Source organism: Ruditapes philippinarum, unplaced genomic scaffold (assembly GCF_026571515.1).
Source record: "Ruditapes philippinarum isolate M1 unplaced genomic scaffold, ASM2657151v2 ctg1994_1_1_1_1, whole genome shotgun sequence".
Lineage (NCBI taxonomy): Eukaryota > Metazoa > Mollusca > Bivalvia > Venerida > Veneridae > Ruditapes > Ruditapes philippinarum.
Window position 1 is genome coordinate 41,410 of NW_026853388.1, and position 23,618 is coordinate 65,027.

Sequence of the window (23,618 nt, forward strand, 5' to 3'; positions counted from 1 at the left end):
ACGGAAAATATTGATAAAAAGTACTGTTCAACTTTTGGACATGTAACGTACAAAATTGATTTGTTTTCGAAGGTTAGAAATGTGTACTACATTACCGTCGTTGGTTATTACCTGTAACCCTGCGAGAGAGTGACTAGTCTTTTGTCACCTGTTAGGGAGTCTGGTCAGCATGCAAAGCCCATGCAGTTTGACAAAGTCCTATATTATTTGCTGACCAACTTGAATTTTTTTCTTGACATCCAAACAATTGATAATGGACAATTATAAAAGAGAGCTTGGTATTTTCGTTTAAGAAATTCATTTTTTATTTCATTATGATAGCACAAAAATATACTTTTTTAATTTTCTTAAAAAATTTAATCCTTCATTTACTAAGTACGCATCTGATAACGAGTGCAATCAAAGCAATGATCAAAATTATCATTACAAAAATATATTACATACATTGAACTCAACAATTTGTTTACATTTGCGCTGATATAATGATTAGCAAATGTTTCTTTTACACATAGTTTAATGGTTAGTTTGCATTATTGTTTTACCTTGCTAGCAACAACACAGGAATAGAGAAGTGTTGCAGCCCAGGTCCATTGTGACACAATCGTTGTCGCAGTAAGTCCAACACTCACTTTTCCTCCTGCATCAAAAGCTGTATCTAGGGTGTTCTGAAAATGAAGCAGAAAAAAACCATTGTGAAATAGTATTTATTCGACCTTTGCTATACCGATAATGGACTGTGATCTTGGATTATATGAATTTGTGTTGTTATTTTCATGATTAATTTTGTGTTTTTAGATAACGATATGCACATCAATTTGCATTTTATAGCAGACTGTGCTTGTATTTTTGTACATAATCCATACAAACGAAGATAAAGAAACAGAAACCCATCCCCCCACCCCCCCCCAGAAAAAAAAACAAAAAACAACACTACAATTCTAAGATCTAAATGATAAAAACTGAAATTTTTGCGATCCCTCTGATGCAAATGAAACGACAAATTTACACGAAATTGCAGACAGATTGAGTCTGTTCATGAGAGATAATGTAAAAGTGCAACATCTCACACGCCGCCTAGCACCGGCTTAAACACCGGTATTAGACTTACATTGATAAACTTATGTTGTTTTTCCTTCTTAAAATGAATGGCAAACTTTTGTTTTTACATACGAAAACCTTCAGATCACAAAGATACGCAAACATAACATTGATATCATTGAACGGTACATCATAAATAGTTAAAGCTTCCTTTCATTGTTGCTATATTATTATAGGTTTTCCATTAGCACAATTTGCAAAGGGAATGTTTACATCCATTAATCTAAAATATCATCTACTTATTTAGAAATGAAATATCACAAATTCTATGAACATTTGTATGTTTAAGGAGATTTTTCTTTTAGTAGAATTACAATAATTAATCAAGAGCATGTAAATGCTATTTAATTCCAGTTATCAAGATATCATTATACTTCGCCATACTAAGTAATTGCGTCTGACGAATTATCTTAATAAAATATCATCTTACAAAATTGTTAATATATCGTAGGCCATGGTTGCTAAATAAATACAAAATTACTGTCATTGTAAAATACAATAGCCTAATTAAATACTGACTTTTTTTAAAAGACATTCTCATATAGTTTTAGATTTAAGAAGGTAATGAGACCTTCATAAAATAATTTGTGGGATTTTTAATTCGAAAGCGCTGTAGCTTCTTCTGATCCGCTTTTTGTTATATTAATATTTTAACTAATGAAAGTAAAAAAAAAACCCTCACGCCCGAATATTTCTTTATATTTCAAATAAGGGCATTGCAATTAAGTGTTTTTTTTTTTTTTTTTTTTTTTTTGAAATTTTATGCAATGTTATTATGTAATTTATATAAAAAATGATAACAACATATTCATTGTGTTAAAAATATGAAATTGATACCAAAATGTAGTGTACTGAAAAAATATATTAAATATCAGATTTTGAAATGATCATACCCACTCTCACAATGCGTTCTTTTTGTTTTATTTTGTGTGTGTGTGTGTGTTTTTGTTTGTTTGTTCAGTTTTTGTATACTATCAGAAATTTCAGTTTTCGTTGTATCATTTTTCAAAATATTTCCTTTTATTAGCTTCTAACTTAGAATTGTAAGAAGAGAATTATTCAAGGAAATTAATTTTGAAATCGATATCATATACATTAATAAATAAATTAAATGGCGAACAATATAAAACTTCACTTATAACTCAACTCAACTTAAAGGCACATTATGCCTCAGAAATCCTTTTTATTAAATTCTTTAGAAATGTAAAACACATGTTTAATAATGTTTTAATAATGGATTTAGAACATGTAAGATATTTAACAGCTGAAGAAAGTAGTGCTGAATGTGCAGTAATGTGTTGTAAAGGTAGCAAAATGTAAACAAATAGTATTTTGACTTCAATACAAAATACTAATTCATTATAATTATACCAATTGCCAGCAAAGCAAAAGATGCAAAGATAGTTCATTTATATGGCAAATAAGTATTTTTTGTGGAACTTGTAACAAGACACCAAATATTTAAAATTTTGAGAAATAAAAATGATAGCATTTCTGACGCATAATGTGCCTTTAACTCTTTTATTTCATTATCAAAGGCCTCCGGCCCAAAATATATATCAAACAATAAAGTAGCATTTGAATCAGGTTATGTCAATATAATATCAGTATTCATGACATAAATTTTACATAATAGCAGTTTCTACGACATTGTCTTTTAATTTCAATATAATAGCAATATAATATTTATAACACTGTCCATCAACCCCAACATAATAGCAGTATTCATGACATTGACATTAACTTCAATACAATAGCAGTATTTATGACATTGTCTGTTAACTTCAATACAATAGCAGTATTTATGACATTGTCTATTAACTTCAATACAATAGCAGTATTTATGACATTGGCTATTAACTTCAATACAATATGACACTATTTATGACATTGTCATTAATTTCAATACAATAGCAGTATTTATGACATTGTCTATTTACTTCAATACAATAGCAGTATTTATGACATTGTCTATTAACTTCAATACAATAGCAGTATTTATGACATTGTCTATTAACTTCAATACAATAGCAGTATTTATGACATTGTCTATTAACTTCAATACAATAGCAGTATTTAAGACATTGTCTATTAACTTCAATACAATAGCAGTATTTAAGACATTGTCTATTAACTTCAATACAATAGCACTATTTATGACATTGTCTATTAACTTCAATACAATAGCAGTATTTAAGACATTGTCTATTAACTTCAATACAATAGCACTATTTATGACATTGTCTACTAGCTTGAATATACATGTATGTACTTAAACCAGCTTTGTTGATATAACCGTTTTATAAAGAATAAAATATTTGGAAAAAGATAAAACATTGAAATTTTAATTTTTTTATGTTTTTACAAATTCTTTTTAATGTATCAATAATGAATTATATACGTCACTCTATGGTATGGTCGGTTCTTTATTAGCAAGGTTTTTCATTATATCTCACGAACAGAGACTCTTTCCAACCGAGTCTCTCATATTAAATTGTTGGTTTCTGGGGCTTCCGAGTACGGAAGAGCATTAGTACCAGGTGTGTGTTTTTATTTACTCGATTTCGAGTTACTTATCTCGAAATTTCAACTTGCACAACTCGAAATTTCCACTTACTAACTCGATATTCGAATATTTAACTCGAAGTTTCGACTTACATTGCACGACTTACATTAGTTGCCGGTGAAAGCAAGGATTGAATTCAAGATATTTCATTCATGTGTAGCTATGCACATTGACAGAGCACCTATGTATTTAACGGAACAATTTGATAGGATCAAAATGTCAACACAGACCGAACATATCCTTCACATTTTCTGTGATTGCTTTGGTGTGTGTTTGTGGGGATTATATTACACTGAACGTACACATTAAAGAGGAAGTTTTTGAGGTCGGGCGTGTACATGCTATACACGAATAAGTTTCAGGTTAATTTTTATAGTTTGTCCTGGCACCCGGTTCTCCATCTCCATTGCTCCATTGTACAATAGCACTCCCTACTATATCTTATCTAAACTTTTAGTAACTCATTACTTAGTAAGTCGCAATTTCGAATTAGTAAATCGAAATTTCGAGTAACTAAGTCGAAATTTCGAGTTAATAAGTCGAAAATTTCGAGTAAGTACGTTATTTCGAGTTAGTCATTTGAAATTTTGAGTTAATAAATAACACACACCTGGCACTTATGCTCTTCCGTATCCGAAGGATCTTCTCTTTTGTAAATCAAAAAACAAAACAAACCAAAACACACACACACTCAAAAACAACAACTGGCTAATGTGTCTATCTATCAAATAATAATTTTGTTTTTTGTTTTTGCCATATTGGAATCCGGCATTATATGAAAACAAATAAAATGAAGTCAAACAAAATATGTCAAGGTGTCGTATTATAAAAAATATGTTATTTATATAGTTACAATAATGTTTAACAGCAGCTGGTAAATGTAAAAAAAAATTGAGCCGCGTCACGACAAAACCAACATAATGGGTTTGCGACCATCATGGATCCAGACCAGCCTGCGCATCCGCGCAGTCTGATCAGGATCCATGCTGTTCGCTATCAGTTTCTCTACTTTTAACAGGGTTTGTAAGCGACCAGTATGGATCCTGATCAGACTGCGCGGATGGTCTGGATCCATGCTGGTCGCAAACGCATTACGTTGGTTTTGTCGTGACGCGGCTCATTTCAAGTCTTTTTTTAAAATTATAGAAGTCATACTTGTTAGAACTGTTTGTAAATATCAACGAAAGCTATAACATTTGTTCTACGTAGATATGATTTTGTTTCTCAAAGGAGAAAAAAAGAAAGAAAAATAAGATCTTTATTGTGTTTTATATAAAAACAATTATCTCTAGTATACGTTAAATAATTTCCTTTTGACCTTTTATATAATACTATAAATATCCAAAAATTCGCACCTCGTCTTTATAAACATGCTTCCGTATGAATCTAAAAATAAAAGCAACAACAGTAGCAAATGTTCCAAATCCAACAACTAATAACAATGTCTCATGTAGCTCAATAGAGGGCACCAATCCTTGTACAGCAGTATAATTTCCACGTGCAAAAAGAGCCTGGCACTCACTTGAGTTTGACCGAGCCATCTTTTTTATTTTCAAATATATTAATTATAACTATTTTAGAAATAAAAACTACAACTTAATTCACTGACGCATTTAATCCAAATGATATACAAATGACGAAATAACTATATTTAGTATATGATATAGGTATCTTAGCAAAGATATGTTTAACTACTCAAACTTAAGCCATTGCAATGTAAAGCAATCACTTTCAAATAATCTCCTAATGCGCATTATTGAATATATATATTCCAATACAGAGTGCCGCTCAAGCTCAGTTTATGGGGAGATAATTATCGAGTAATTGTATGTTAAACTCGAGAACTCTCCCCTTTATGTAACACATTTAAAATTAATTATTCATCGATGTATAAATTTGTCATTGACACTTGGGAACTGACCATGTAATTATCGGATATTTTGTTAGCGAATAGGGCAAATGAAGCTGAGATTTTACTAAAAAAATGCATACACAGATTTGACATAGAAACTTGAATCGATTATATTATCTCTTGTATTCAATACTAGTATAATGCCAGTTAAATTCAGCTTAAGCCGATGCTATTGGGCGTGGATGGTAGAATAACCCGTGCCGTCTATGAACAGGCTAAATCAAACCCAGCCTGCAACATTTTCAATTTTGCCATGTTAGGGTTTCATTAGGGATTCTATTTTTCTCTATTTTAAAGAAAAAAAAGAACCCCAAAAGAAAGTGCAAAACGTCAAAATTGTAAATGTTGCTGAATCGGTTTGATATATTCTCTTCATTGATGCTACTAAAAACTGCAAGATATCGTCTAGGAGCCAAGCACCAGCTTACGCAAAATTCATAAATACAAGTCGTCAAATTTGATTTAAGAAACATTCGTAGATATGTTCAGAATAGAATAAGCAATTTATGGACACATTAAAGTAATGAAATACTCGTATGAACACATGTGGATACATGTATTTCTAATTGAAAATTTCACAATTTTCAAGTTTTTCCTTTACTCTTTTATGGTAAGTAAAACATAGTTTTTTCCGTTTTCATGCCTAAACTGCCCCTCTATCAAAACAATCATTATCAAACACTAAGGTTTTACAACCTTTCTTCAAGCCTCCATATTGTTTGGTCATATTTGATATCGAGTGGTTTATTTACTATTCCTGCGTGTTATATTACCAAAAAATAACGTATATAACGTCAAAGTCACATTATATTGGCGAACTGTGATTGGCGAAGAACTAAGGTGCCTCCCCGTAAATTATTTCAGGCTTGAGTAGACACGCAATTAAAGCAATCCGTTTCACCTGTTATGTGCACGTATAAAGGATTGATGGGATTTGAAAATACAACGATGCAAGGGACCTTCACCACATGATCGCAACTTACATAATAATCAAGATAACAGAAAATTATATCAACAAGGAAGAGGAAATAAGTTAAATTTCTAAATAAATTTCTAAAAAAAAGATAATACTATATCTCCGCGTGACAGAGATAATTGTTTCCCCAATTTCCTTAATAAAATTAAATGCGTCTAAATTAACTTTATGTCAGGTACGTATATGTAACGTTTGTAAGATTATTGTCAAGGAATTTTATCGCACATCATGTTGATAAAATATCTAAATGAAAATCAATGTAAATGTGGGTTTTTGTTGTACAATTAGGAAGCCTAATTTCGACTAAATGAACGTGAGATAAATTAATGTAAATGACAAGTGAAACGCATTTGTCACATGTGTCGGAGAGAGAGTCCGTTTGCGAACTGGTTTTACTTTCTGTAAAATAACGGATAAATGGGAAAGACCTGAATATTGAACGAATTTTCATTGGACATTTTAAATTACAAACTGAAATATGGGCATCTTAGTGGGCATTCGAAATTTGGCAAATTGATATAAAGGATCTTTCTGAAACGTTTACGAGTCTTAATTCCTAAATAATCTTACGGAGTTTCAAATACAAACTTAGTTACATTTTTCGGATATCTGCTAGTCGTGTTTCTTCCCATTTAACAATTTACAACATTTAACAATTTACGACATTTAACACTGCTTTTAAAATTTCATATATCCTGTGGTGAAAAGTTTATTCAACATATGAAATTATTCAGTTATAAATGACATTTATAAGTTTAGTCTTAAAGAACGAGACCACCAATAACGTTCACGATCCCGGAAACTCATGTGCATGAAAATACCGAAAGATATTATTAATTGCTGGTACACTTAGTAGTCCTGGGAAAAAGAAATCCCTAGATAACTTCCAAAACGTTGACAAGAATGAAAATGTTGCAGACTCGTTAAACCTCATCTTGGATACGTAAATATGGGTTAAAAACAGATAAATGGTTTGGTCTATTACATGCAATCAGATTTAGAAATACATAGATCACCTGGCATTTAAATTAAAACACTACGTTATATCAAAATTTACAACAAATTAGATCATCAATAAAAAACTGATTTGAATTATAAAAACTTTCACGTGAACAAAAATACTATAAAAACTGAGAAGAACTTCTTCTTTCTTCTGAACATTTATTTTGTATAATGCTTTATAATTTCAATTTCCAAGCCTTCAAAAAAATCCTTCAGCAGCTAAGAATTTGCACATTCAAGTAAAAGCTGTTATTTTGAAAGCGCTGAGCTAATATGTATAAAAAATAAAATATCCGAAATAACCTGTGAATGCATGATTACCTCGGCCGAGTTTTTTTTTTTTTTTGTTTTGTTTTTTTTTTTTTTAAATACTGCTCGTAAAAATGATGCACGCGGTGTTTTATAACAAGCAAATAAATGACTTCTTTTCGGCTGTTTAAAGTTGTAGAACATAATACAAGTGTTAGCATGAGCACGTTGAAGCTCAGATTGTTATCATTACGGGTTTGACAAAATCCTACTACACCACACTCAATGTATCTCTGTACTATGTCATTTTCTTTTTTAGAGAATACTGTATAAATGTATTTTGATAAAACAAAATTGCTTTTGAGATTAAGATCTAGCATACTATCAATTTACCTTTTTTATTTCTTAATTGATTGTCTTAAACTTAACTAATTAAGCTCAATTTGACAACAAAAACATGAGCATTATGTCACTTAATGTAAATAAATTCTAGATGGCCTTATTTTAAAAGCGTGTCAGTACATGTAAGACTATCAGAGCATTTCGGGTGCAATATATATTTAGCAGGACAAATTTAAATCCACCCTTGTATTTCACCTTAATTGGTTACATGATCCAGCTTTAATGCATATAGATAAGAAAATAACTTGCATACCTTTTAAATTAATCTTTTAAATTAGATGATATCTAAAATCAGACAAATATACTTGTATTCATTCAAAACATTTAAATTCTAGATATTAAAAGAACTGGTGAACAAAACTTTGAGATGAAAATATCCGCACCTTATCTTTATAAATATTTTCCCGTATGAATTTAAACACAAGAGCCACAACAGTTGCAAAAATTCCAAATCCAACAATTAGTAACAATGTCTCGTGTATTTCAATGGAAGGCACAAGCCCTTGAACAACACTGTAGTTTGCACGTGCAAACAAAGCCTGGCATTCGTTTGAATTATACCTAGCCATTATTAATACGTTTCCTTAATTGCTTTGTTTTACAAATGCAATTCGGAGAAATCACTAACAACACTGAAACAAATACATAAAATCGTTTATTTGAAAACAAATGTAAAATCCAAATCTAGCAACTGACAGCCAACAAAGAAGTCCAACTTTAATGTGTCTTATTTTAATTAGACTATTCCTGGAAAAATGTGAAGTGATAAAGGGTGATAGAGGGTCATTACGTTATCAAGACAGAAGTTCCTATTTGAAGTATTTACATTGCAACTTCCACATGGTAGTGGTATACAGAAATAAACTCATTAACATCAGTATTAATTCCTCCCGAAATATGTCAAAATAAGGGTAACCTCTCTAGAACATAACCACTACAGAACAACTAAATATGTTCTTCAATTGCTCTGTCGATATTGTGTTTTAATCACATTTAAACGAATTAAGATTAGTGAAGGTCTATATATTAGTACTGGAAATGAACTTAAAATGGTAAAAACGATTAATCAGCATCAACATTTAGTTATGAATAAATAAATCATTTTATTCATTCATTCGTTTGATATTCCAGACATAAAAATGTTGTCCAATCATGTCATGTACATATATATTTATATGGTTTATATATTCGTATAAACCAAGTTCAGTTCGTCTTTACAAACGGGACATACTTTTTTGCAAACCAAATACTATTTCTAAAGCCCCGTGGCTAGTGGTATGACAGCAATACGTTATGTGAATATGTAAAATCTACCATAACCAAGCTTAATTTCTTAAATAACTAGTTCATTTTTTTCAATCTTGACGACGCCATCTACCATTTACTTCAACATTTCAAAATACACACAGACAAACAGTGCAGACCGTAATCAAACAGCACGGATGCCGGACGGCGGATCTGGGTCTGCACTGGTTGCAAAGGTAAAATCAGTTTCCTCCGGCAAGCTTAGTGCTATTATCTCAATTACCTCTCAGGTTTTTGAAGATGCTTAATGATTAACTTTAAAATAATGGCTACTAGTTCTGTGAAAAATTACAAAGCTTGATTAAAAATCGATATTTTTAAATCACCACAAGCTAAAAGATAATCGGACATAAGAGAGAGATCAAAAATTGACCTTGTATTTATTATGTAATTACTGCAGTTCAGATGTCAGAAATAATGTTTTAAGTAATAAGAATTAAATATTAGAAAGGGCATCGAAACACGAAGCTATCTGATTAGTACAAAAAGTTCTCGAGTATAAATCAGATTACCGAGAGCTTTGATGTTCTTTCTCTTCTATATCATAGGCGAAATAAAAACACGTTCCATCTCGTCACAATAATAAAACATAAAAAGTAATGAACCAATGTACGAGCATCTAAATATTATTTTTCTATTATTATTTCTTCTCCTGTTGTCATAATAAATATCCCCCAAATGTAGCCAATCAACAAGCATACTCTTTGTTTAAGACTGACAGACAGTGCGGTAAACGGAGTGCATGTAACTAATACCTATGTTCCAGTTAACTAGGTATACGATTTAACTTTGAAAGAAAGGTCTCTCAACTATGATGCACTTCATAATTTGAAGCTTATATTCATACTTCCAAAAGGATAAAGCCACCTTCTTTCATGTTCAAGTCAAACTGGATATAAATTGTCATTCAATCGAAAGATCGAAAGTTCAAAAGGAAATCGAACGGAGAACGTAGATTCTAATAAGTACTGTCTTTTTGTATTGCTGAAATAACATTTATTTCCAAATAACAACTGTAAATAGTTGTGCTGAGTACCTTTATTTGATCGGTGATTGAAATAGGAGCTAGTCATTGTGCTGAGAAAAATCTAATCACTCTGGTGGCATATACATGTACAATTGAAGTGACTGATTGTTTCAGTTTGATGACACTATTGAATTACCTTTTTTTCTCTCTTGACAGTTCGCATTATTGAGCGATGCAATAATGTTTGAACAGGCCTCGTGTCTGATTGTGAAACTTGTTGGTGTAAGATGACACTGTTCGCCACTATTGTAGTTCGTATTAAATATTATCATGTATATTCACACATTTGTTAAGGGAATATGAGGCAGGTTGAATTTGTTCATTGCACGGCATTTATAGTGGTCACCGTGTTTTATGACACAGCATTATAAAAGCTTTGCCGAATGGTTAACGCGTCTGACTATTAATCTAATGACCAGCTATCCGCATGGGGTCATACCCCGTCAGGAGCAAGTTGTTGTTTCCTTGAGCAAGAAACATTACACTCATTGCTTAGTACTTGTTGGCTACAGGAACGGACTCGAAAATGTGCCTTTAAGCTTATAGTTTCCTTCAAATCGAACTGAAATAAATTCTGTAGAAACCAAAGTTGAAAAAGACAGAGAGATGAAAAACAAAACATTTTAATTTTGTTATTGTAGAAAACGATATTTCTAACATTGTATGAAATTGAATGTTAATAAATTTTCAGGAATAAATAACATAACCATTTTGTATCAGCTCCCCGTAAACTATTTGCAACCAAACTAGCTTCTGCTTTAAGTTCTTTTTTGTATAAACTTTAAATCATTGTTTCAAAATATATTATAAATAGCTACTACTTCCCCTAAATGCCTTGAAAACCTTAGCCATATTTACAAGACTAAGTGATTAGAGCTTTGTATATGTTGAGTTTGCTAATCAATGTTGTTGTTGATGGTATCATATAGTATTGCAGCTTACAAATCAATTATATAATAAACATTATATCATGAAAAAGTATAATTTTATATAACTAGATATCTCATTATTGAAAATATATGATTTTTGTTATATTTTTACAACAACAAAAACATCAATAATAATAATAATAATAATAATAATAATAATTATGATGATAATAATAGGAAAGGTATGGCTCTTAAGTCCTATATTGTGGCCAATTCTAAAGAACCCATTTTTGTCGTTTTTTCCCTAATATTAACAGAAGTTTTAAAATAGTTTTGCCGTGTTCACTAAAATATTTTTAATAAATTAAAATTCAATTTTTGTGTTATTTTGTGTGCTGTACATGAGTATTGTGTATGCTGCATATAGCTAAATATGCATTACATTGACTGACCCTTAACCATATTTTTTTCACACTATCCATAGATAGTTCCCGATTTTTACAATATTTACCCCCTTTTGCCAAAAGTGACAAACATTTTGGGGGTCAATATTCTGTAGACGTAAAATCATTGACCAAATATGAAACAGCTGATTTAAGTGAATTCTTAACATCTTTTATACATATGAAACAAAATTTCATTACAGCATTAACCTGTAAAGAGTTTTATTAGTTTTTAAGAAGACGAAATAACTATGAGAGATTTCTATCTTATCTTACATACAATTGGCATATCATATATTTGGAATGACTCTCAAAATGGCGACCTGTGGATGTGAAAAGCACCTACAGGCATCAAGGTGCTCACAGATTCCGTCGAGTGATATATTTTACTCTTATGGTAATTATTCATCCGCTTGACTGTTAATAGCGCCTTCCTTTTTCTATTAATTACCAGAATTCAGCCAAAGGAATAAGACAGTATTAAGGCTGGTCATAGAATAAAATTTCCTTTGATCTTTTATTCTGAAATGAAATCACACATGAAAGTGTAATAAGGGACTGTATTGAATTTATTGTGCAGTAATGTTGTTGAAGGTGTGTACCTAGTGCAAGGGATTAAGTTTGCAATAGTTAAAAGTTTATCATTTACAACATTAAAATAATCTGATAGGATCTAAAAAGAAAACTTGATTACTTCACTGCAAATAACAGTTTGCCTTTTAAAAATTAAATATCACACTTATTAATATATTTCATGAAAATATAGAAGCACACTTGAAATTAAACCTAAAATTAATTACTTCATTAACTCATGAATAGTTTGTTTCAAACTGTCAATTTCATAAAGGTTATTCAGTTGTGGTTTGATTTCAATGTCCAAAATTGTCTCAGCATTATTACGAAAAAAGCCGAAAAATTAGTTCATTACTTCTGTCTAAATTAAATGAAGATCGAAACGAAATATGTTATGTATTTAATGTGTCTTGTATGCAGTTGCTGATTTCTTCGAAGGTGTCATATTGTGCCGTCAGGTCTAGAAAAAGAGGTCCCTGATACATGTAATTTATGACTGATTTTAAAGTATTTATCACCATGATATTTCTACTGCCTGACTCACGCAGCAGGGGCTATATTTACATATTCTGACCTATTTTGGGGGTAATTTTCGTAGATATTAAGTGCCGTTTGCAATGTGTAAATAACTTTCTTTTATTCACTTAACAATATTTAAATAATTTTAAATACATTTTCAATATGTTCATGACAAGACTGTACAAGGACCTCAAACGCTAGAAGAACGGATACGGTTTAACGGTCCTACTTGTACCTACACAGCCATACATAAACAAAGATAACACATTCTGTTTTGTTTAAATCTAAAACCACCTGGTTGAACTACTTAGTCCGAGGTTATTATGAATAATCGTCGAAGAGTTCTTATTTTAACATGTCAAATTAACTTGTTAAACTGCTTGGCAAATTTACCATATTTAAAGTGGTCTACAAATGACACATTTTTATAAGTATTCAAAATTTTGATAAAGACAACAGAAATGTATCATTAAGACATTCTTATAAATTATTGCTTCGAAAAAATGTTGATAAATCCCAAAGTGATTTTGTATAAACATTAGTGCAGTGAAAAATAATACTTTATTTTAAAACATTTTATTATCTGTTTGATAAATATATAAAATATCGGATTTTGTATCTCACATTTCCCACCAAAATTCATATATAATGTTATGGTTTGTTGTTATGTCTGATACTAAATTACTACAGTTATAATAATTGTATAACAGACCTTCCATTATAGACCAATTCACTTAAACACAATCACATTGCAAGAAATGCTTACAATAATAACGAGACATGTATAAATGTATGTTCGAGATGTTATACATTTAAGTAAAATAAAATTTCATATTATAATCGCCGATGTTTGAAAAAGGAAACAACATAGGAAATAGTTAATAATCACGTTAGTAAAATAAGTTAAAAATCAATTATCAAAAATAATAAGGGCTATGTTGTTATATAAGAAATACGATACTTTCGTACTAACCTAATATATTTCATAACATACTTCTGCAAAATATTTCTTTCCCCTTAATCATCTTGATTGCAATGTCTGGTTTTCAAGTCCTCCAGTTATTTTTTTTGAATTTATTTAGTATCAATTATTATTACATTGAATTGATGTTCTAAACTCACTAGACAGTAAACAATTCAACAGGGAGCAAATTCATAGAAGTTGAAATTAAAAATGCAAGGTAACCCCTACAATAGCAAATTCAGCGAAAATAATGAGCATAATGTCCTCTTAATTATCCGCAACATTCATTTGATTCTGTTTGTATTTATATCAATTCATTTTTGCCATTTTTTTAATTCAAATAAGATACCGGTATGTCCTTAAATGACCTTAAAGTGGATAGGTCTACAATGGACACATTTTCCGTAAATGCTTCAGATATTTATAAAAACAACGGAATTGTATTATCTGGATAATCTTATGAAATATTTATGGAATAGAGAGGAATAAAGAATCCCTAAAGAAAGCTCAACAAGACAAAATTGAAAATGTTGCAGGCTCTGTTTGATTGAGCATGTTCATGGACGGTAATGGAATATGCAAGTAACCGTCCACGCCCCCTAGCACCGGCTTAAGCAGAATTCAACATTTAAACACTTATAGAGTTCTGAAGTGATTTAGTATGAAGATACAATGTTGAATAATAATATTTTGCTGTAGATTACTTTATTATATGCTTTATATTTATATGTCATATTCGATCATGTATCTAACACTTTCAAACAACATTAAATAATATTTCTTTCTTGCTTTCTTGGTTTGTTTCTATATATTATACTTAATACTATTAGCATAGTCATTAATGGTATTTAAATCATCCATTGTAGACTATTCACTTAAAAAAATATAAGAGATTAGTTTTGAATAAATTTATTCATGAATATTTACTTTCATCGAAAATACTCTTCGCGAAAACCGTGACGTCTTGATTTTTCATTTCTTAGACAGGCAAAAAAAAAAAAGGAAAAATTAACCTAGCGAAAGAACTTTTCTTAAAGTTTGCATAATTGAAGAGAATGACGGTTCTACTTTTTGAAAAATTTAAAAACTGTTATAAGTGTTTAATTGGTATAATTACGATACAATATATATATCAGTCTGTGACAGTAAAAATATTTCTTAGGTCACGGACATTTCAGAATTATGATTGTGATGCTAAATTATCAAGACTTTGCCAGATATGATTGTTAGGAAACATTAATTTCATTTTTTGTCACCCTTTCAAGTTCAGATGAACTGAATCATAACCAAAAAAGGGATTATTTATTTTTCTCTATTTTATGTTACCATTGGAGGCCCAATTTATCTTATCAAGGCTTTGACAAAAATGAATATGAGGAAAAGAATCATTTTTTGTCATCATTTCATGTTCAGACTAAAATAAGTTCACACCGAAGATGTAAATTATCATGCCAGTATCGTGTTTCAAGCTCTTGATTTAGTCATAATAAAATGATGTTACTCACAGATATCAATTCAGTTGGTTTGCCAGTTGAATAGTAAGTACGTTACATGGAATTACCACACCAATGCAGCAACAGGGTTGTCAGAAAGCACTTATAAATAATTGAATAATAATTATAACGAACCAATATGCTGGAAGACAAATGTTCCGGTAAGCATCAACTGTTTCATTTATTCATAAGTAAAATTGTTTGCATGTTTATATAATGATATTTATATAGAAAATGTCATTTTTAGTCTCTTAATAATACCTTAATCTAGACAACATCATTCGTTATTTCAATGGAATTTTCCAAGTTAATTTGATAGTCGAAATGACGCTTAAAGCTACTGTTAAATGTCGGCACAACAAAACTATGAATGTCGAAAAAGTAAATAAGATGGAGAAATGTTGATAGCATAATGACTCAAGTCAATATAGAGAAATGTTCCTAGCATGATGACTCCATTCAAAATACTTAAAAAAATAAACTATAATACATAGTAGTAAGATGATAGAATAATAAAGATAAAGATAAAATAGAATCATAATAATAATAATAAAGAATTAGGAAGAAAACATGCGTTACACAAAATGTCTTTGTAGCTCTCTTTTAATCAGACAATTACATTTTAAATGGGCTTACAACTTAAGCAGAGACCTACCAATTAAGCCTTGATTTACTGTAACAAAAGAGTACCGCTGCAGGATGGAAAAGTTCATTATAAAATACCAATTTTGATCAACGATAAGAGTCAACTAATTGAATTCATTTCTTTGCTGTGAGCGTTTAATCTTCTTGAACCTTAGATATATTTCACTATTTATGTAAGCGTTAATGCAAATAAGGTTCATTAACACAGGTTATAATTTTAAAAAAATTTATTACTATAATTACAAAGCATTCCTTAATCAGTAGATTGGCTGATAAGGTAGTTTAATTGAAAAACTTTAGCATAACATTACTTTCACGTCACGAACAATGATTTATCTACAAAGACCAATAATGAAACATGACTTGGTGTAGCTTTCCCTTAATCTAATAAAAACCATTGAGAAAATTTGTGAAAACATGATCAAGTTATTTAATTAAGCTAAGCGACAAACACGTAGATAAGGCATCACGCTACATGTATTTTGATATTTTCTTTTTTATCATTTTCACAAGAAATGGATACAGTGACTAACATTCCTTTGCATATTTAACGAAATATATATTTTGCCGTCTCTAGTGATTAATAAAATATAAACATTTTATACACAAATGTCTAACAATTTTTAATTACACACCCCTTTTTCTATATTTGTTCTTCAACAATTTGCCTCTTCAATTATGTACATTGTGTTAAAGAACAACTTGTCCCAAGATAGATTAAAAAATAAACCCGTGACCAAAATGTTTTTTATAAGTTTGTTTCAGTTATGAGTCTCTTCAATTATGCAAAGTTTAAAAAAAAACAACAAGTTTGCTAGTTTAATATTTCCGCCCTACACTATGTTCAAAAATAAAGAAACTTTAGGATATTAAACTTATGTAATACATGTACATAAATTAGTTCGATATAAGCTAATTTTTATAAGAACGATATAAGTAAAGTAATTTCTGAAATCATGAATATTTGGTGTTATTAGCTGCATTAACTACATAACTAGTATTAATAAAGATAACAGGTAAGGTTATTTTGGTTACACTCGGGTGTTAATTACCAGGGGTCAAATCCATTATTATAATTATACATATCGAATATAATTTACTTATACAGAAACAGCGATGAGGAGATTATAATGCATACGTTTGTATTAGACTAAAGTCAATATTCCATTAAAATACAAGGTCAAAAGTTCCATCCTAATGTACAATGTCAATGATTTACCTATCAGTGACTAGTAAACCTGATCCTATGCATTTATTTTAATGTGGTATGAGATATCGTATTCCCATCAGGTAAAATAAATTAAAATGTGACCTTGTTAGCGCTTATATCTGAAAATGATGCCATGCCTTGTTGGTCTTTGTTCTCATCTTTGATCTCATTTGTTTTGTCTTATCTCTCTAAGTTTGGTTAAAACTTTTATTTATTTTAAGGGGAAATTGCAAATATGAAATAAAATGACTGAATAACGGACAATAGAGACTATTAAAATCAGACGGTATGTCTAGATCGCAAGAGAAGAAACAGGCTATGAGCTGATGTTGTTTCAAAAGGTCCATCAATGGAACATTTAATATAAAAATATAATTCAATAAGGCAAAAATGAGTACAAACATACTTAAGTACATACAGGTATTTTTCAATTTATCTGTAATGAGAAATATCGTAATAGTCTTTTACATCTCCTTTGGCAATCTTTGCTAATTGGGAATGAAATAAAATGGCAAACGGTCCCACTGTCATCTGTTTCACTATTGGCCTGACTATATTAGAACTACATCTACTTATCTATACATGGGATTAAGTGCTGACAGTTATTATTGAAAGGAACTCTGTTGAGGTTCAAAAGCCTAAAAATCAGAAAAGTAAACTATTGCTTGAAACACAAGAGCTGTCACGCAAGTAACGAATGCCCCCGAAAAGGTTTCTTACGCAGGCAGGTATTATAAAAAGAAAAGAGAATGAAAGTAACTAATTGCTTTATATTGTTCTTGTGAAGTTAAGTGCCATTTATAGCAAACTTAACACCTTGGGACAAGGGTCTTGGATGCGACACATCACCTTGATGTGGTAGACATTTATGCTAAGTTATTATAAAATCCTTCAATGCATGACAATTTTACAATTTGGAACCTAATGTGTACCTTCAAACTCTTCTTATGAGCATAAATACATTCAGACTATTAGAGTGACCTTGACCTTGGAGGTAGGAACATGGGTCTTACACACAACATGTCATCTTGATGTGGTAGACATTGGTGCCAAGTTATCTTAAAACTCTTCCATTCATGAAGTCCGTACACGAATGTGGGTACCTATAACCTCTAATTGTGAAAGCGTGAACCTTCAAATTATAAGTGTGACTTTAAAGAAGGGTTGTGGTTCTTGGACGCGACACAATGATGTCAAGAGAAAGACATTTGTGCCAAGTTATTTCAAAATCCCTCAATGCATGACAAAGTTAATATCTGGACATGGTTGTTGTGTAAGTTGGAACGGACGGACATGAGCCTTAACCGCGACACATCGTCTTGATGTGGTAGACATTTGTGCCAAATTATTTCAAAATCCTTCAATGTATGACAAAGATACAGTCCGGACACGAATATGTGTACCTACATTGTAATAACTCTAATTGTGATAAAACGAACTTCAAGATGGTAGTGTGACCTTGACCTTTATGGTAGGGAGGTGACTATTTGACACGACACATCACCTTGATTTGGTATACATTTATGCCAAGTTATTCTAAAATAATTCCATGACAAATTTACAGTCCGGAAACAAATGAGAGTACCTATAAACTCTTATTGTGTTAAAGTGAAACTTCAAAATGTTAGTGTGCCCTCGACTTTTAAGGTAGGGACATAGTTCTTAAAGCGACAAATCGTCCTGATGTGGTAGACATTTATGCCTACTTATTTAAAAATCTTTCGATGCATGACAAAGTTACAGTCCCGACACGAATGTATGTATCTATTTACTCTTATTGTAATTATGTGAAACTTCAAAATGATAGTGTGACCTTTGAAGTAGGGACGTGGTTCTTGGACGCGACACATCGTTTTGATGTGTTAGACATGTGTGCCAAGTTGTTTCAAAATCCCTCAGTGTATGACAAAGTTACAGTCCGGACACGAATGAAGTAGGGACGCACAAAAAGACAGAAAGGACAGACAGACGGACGGTGAGATTTTAATAAGCCTCCCTGCGGGGGCATGAAAATGTTGATGAATTAAAAGTGATTTAGGTTGAACATTACTTTAGTGAAAAGAATTTATTTTGTACTAGAACATTTTACCATCTGCTATATAAATCTATGTAATATCGGATAATGTATCCTACACGTCCTAACAAAATTCATAATATTATATAAAATTCTTTATGGTTTGTTGTAATGTCTGATAATGAATTATTAGACCTTCCATGATAGACCAATTCACTTGAACACAATCATATTACAAATAATGGATGATAACGATACATGTATAAATGCATGTTATCTTTTAAGTATAGTGACTATCATTTATGATAAAATGACATATTATATTTGCAGGTGTTTGAAAAAAGAAACCACATAACATCCTGTTTCCGTTAATACAAAAGTCAAAACAGTTAATAACAACTAAGAATAAGAGTTATATTGTTATAAGACAAACGATACTTTCATATTAACCTATATTGAATTTTCATCACGTAATTCTGCGAAATATTTCTTTACCTGTCATCATCTTGATTACAATGTCTGGTTTACAAGTCTTCCGGGTATTCCTATTGCTATAATTAATTATTAATCATTATTGCATTTAACTGATGTTCTAAACTTACAAGACAGTAAACAATTCACCTTGGAGTCTTAAGAGTCGTAGAATAGCAACATGACAAACAAAAATGAGCATAATGTCATTCTTGAATTGATTGCAACATTATTTTGATAAATTGATAAATTCATGTACAATATGTCCTTACAAAGCATAGGTCTAGAATGGGCACATTTTCCGGAAATGTTTCAAATATTGATGAAAACGATAGAATTATATCATTTGGATACTTTATGAAATATTTATGGTAAACGGAATGCTGATAGAGTTCAAAAGTAATATAACATAAGCATTTTAATGTAAATGATAGCTTGCTCTTCTATTTTAGATCTTTTAACTTAAAAACAAAACAAAAGCAAAAAACATTTAAGATAAGTTTTGAATAAATTTCTTCAAATACTCTTTTGTGGTAAAAAAAGATTAGAAAATGGTTCAAATACTTTTGTCCGACGATTGACATAGCACTGTTAAAAACTAATACAATAATAGCCGTGTGCTACTGTTTTAGCAAATATAATTTAAATCATTTATGCTATGAATAAATATGATACTGTTTTGTACCATGCTTAAAATGTCCACATAAAATCTTAGAATTTTATAAAACATAATCTTGGTAATTTTTACTACAAACTACAAATTCATCATGAATAAATAAATTCATGTTCAAAAACAAAACCATGTTTTTTATTTACATATTTACATGACATAATTAACATCAGTCTATGACATTGGTAATATTTCTTTATACACAAATATTTCAAAATTACCTTAATATAAATTGTTATTACGGTCCATATTATCAAGTTTTTGGCCAAATGAATGTAAGGTAAAAATCATTTTTTGTTATCATTTCAAGTTCAGATGAACTTAATCTTTAACAAAATCTTTCACACAAGAGGTGTCAATTATCATGACAGTATCGTGTTTCAAGCTTATGATTGATTTATGATAAAATTATATAATTCGTAGTTTAGTAAACTTACCAATTGAATAGTAAGTAATACCTTACATGAAATTACCATACAAAAGCAACAAGGGTGGCAGACAGCACTTATAAATTATTGAAAATTATATATAATGAATCAATATGCTGCAGTATAAGTGTTCCGTTAACTGTTTTATTCAGAGAAAGATTAAGGAACAATCTATTCTATTGTTTGCATGTACAATAAATGAGGGCAATATAGAAAGGTCCTTTTTATTCTCTTTATAACACCTTAATCTGGACAACTTTATTCGTTACTTAAAGGTAGGTAAAATTTCAAAGTAAATTTTACAGCCGAAATGAAGCTTAAGCTGTTGTAAAAAGTCGGCAAAATACTAAAATACGACAGTCAAAATAGAAAACAAGATGCAGAAATGTTCATAGCATAATGACTCAAGTCAAAATAAAAAAAAAGATAAAAAGATGATAGAAAAATAAAGATAAAGATGAAATATAAAATTAAATAATAGTAAGAATAAAAAAGTAAAGAAAGAAAATAATGCATTTTCGTGATATGAAGTTAAAACAAATGTCTTTGCATCTTTCTTTTTCAGCTTTCTTTTTCATCAAGACATTACGCCAAAGAAGCGATCGCTCCGCCAACTGATTCTCGTGACCCGGTCAGTAAGACACTTAGACAAAATACGGTACCGATGTATTCACAAAACTGTTATGCCACTAATGTTCACAATTAATTTACCTTATATAAATTTTGTATATGCTTTTAATGGTTTTATTGAATAGAAGATCTATTTTTCTATGTATAAATGTATAATGGTATTTTAAAAAAGTAAAGAAAAAAATATATCTGTTTTCACGTATACATGACGCATGAATCGATTTGCAAAGATCGGGCTATTTCTTGTTGACTTCATTGAAAATCTAAATCTGATAAATATAATCATATCTTACAATCAAAGAGAGATTATATGTAGAAAAGTATATGATTATGTTATGATCGTTTTACTTTGAAATTGAAGTAGCGAAACAAAAACATTAAAATTATATCAGTGACAAAAATGAATTTAAAATCATTTTTCGGGTTTTATGTGAGAAATTCAGTTAAGATAATACATTAATTTGTTCATAAATTGTTAAAATTGATTCAGAAAATTACATGCCCTTGCTAACTTTTTATGATATGTGATTATGTATTGTCAACAAACATTTGAAAAACACAATGTTATTCTCTTTAAAATAAGCTTCACATAAATCAGACATGATGTTATTGGTTTTATTTAGTATTTACCAGATCTTTTTGAATATTTTATATTAAATTATTGAACTTTAATACAAATATTCAGGTTAGATAATTTCACCCAATTGTGTATTGTATTTATTCATTATATTTGCATTTTTACGGCTGCGTTTTTATTTACGCTATACGTTATAAACGAAACAATGTCATATCTTCTGGATGTTCTAGGACCTTAAACATATAATATGTAATGTGATTATGAATAGATAGAATGGAAATAAAAAAAAGGTGGATTATCTAAACATTTTCCTTTTTCAATATATTATGTTATAGCCATGATAAATGTTTCGTACTTATTATTTCCAAATGTTGAAATTTATTGACTTTTTGTATAATAAACTAACTTACTCGATCTGTCAATAGGTCAGTATATTTGCTAACTTAATTAATATATATCGATAAAAAAGCTTTAAATTAACAGAAAAAATTAAATAATTTCAATGTAAATTACTTCTGCACCAATGTCTTAGACAAGTAGCTTGTCTAAGGAAAATGGTGGACCTCGCAGGTATCTTAGCGTGGAACTGATAACGATCACCGATTGGCTTATCTCTGTGACCCCTGCCAGTTTAATTGACAGGCGGCGTATTGTCAGTTACATTTTAGAATAGGTTTACAACTAAAGCAAATACCTACCAATTAAGCCTCAATCTACTTTAACTAAAGAGTATCGCTTCAAGATTGCAAAGTTCGTTATAAAAAACTAACTTTGATTAACGATAACAGTCAACTAATTGAATTCATTTCTTTGCAGTGAGCGTTTAATCTTCTTTTATAAACCTTAGATATATTTCAATTTATATAATTAAGCTAAGCGACAAATACTTAGAGATAGAAGCAACACGATACATGTATTTTAACCCTTTACCTCATATATACGCGAAACAACGCATTTTCGACCCCCCCCCCTCTTTTAGGCCTCAAACAGTGAAAAAATGTCATATTTGGGCCCCAAACACATGTTTTCGTTTGAGAAATGTTCCTAAAAAAAGTGAGCACTTTTTCGGCGCCGCCCCCATCCAAAAGATACATCAGTGGATGTGCCCCCTTCTGTTGGGGGGGTTTGGGCGGTAGTCCCCCTCATCGCTAAGAAAATTTTGGACTTGTGAGAGGCTAAAAATGACCCCAGGTCGATCATAAGGTAACGTGTAACCAACGCTGAAAGCCTTTGACTCTATCTCAATCCCTTGAGAAGTTGCAGGAGTTTGAAATAAATTTTGATGGAAAAAATCAAGGCAAAATAGTGATTTTTGGCAATTTTGAGATGTCCCCTCGATGCCATGGTAACAGGAAATTTAAGACTGAGCATGTCGTTACAAAGGCAATGGTCCGGTCAACATTTGTGCCAAGTTTGATTAGTATTGAAGCATTTTTCATAAGGAGGCTTTTCAATGAAAACGGACATTTTTCATAATATGTTCATGAGGGAAAGGGTTAATGTTGTATTTTGTATCATTTTCAAATACTACTGATGTTATTTCAAAAGGTCCATCAATGGAAACTTTAATATAAA

At 30.4% G+C, this 23,618-nt stretch overlaps 1 protein-coding gene across 1 annotated transcript in view; it reads right to left on the reverse strand.

Moving 5' to 3' along the window:
* LOC132736730 (uncharacterized) overlaps positions 1-5,355 on the reverse strand; it is a 39,765-nt gene extending 34,410 nt beyond the window's left edge. The window contains exons 1-2 of the mRNA XM_060723928.1: positions 5,020-5,355; positions 543-665 (exon numbers count right to left, since the gene is read on the reverse strand). Of these exons, the coding sequence (XP_060579911.1) occupies positions 543-665; positions 5,020-5,205 (309 nt within the window). The 5' untranslated portion in view covers positions 5,206-5,355. The remainder of the gene's footprint in view (positions 1-542; positions 666-5,019) is intronic.
* Between the last annotated feature and the right edge of the window lie 18,263 nt (positions 5,356-23,618).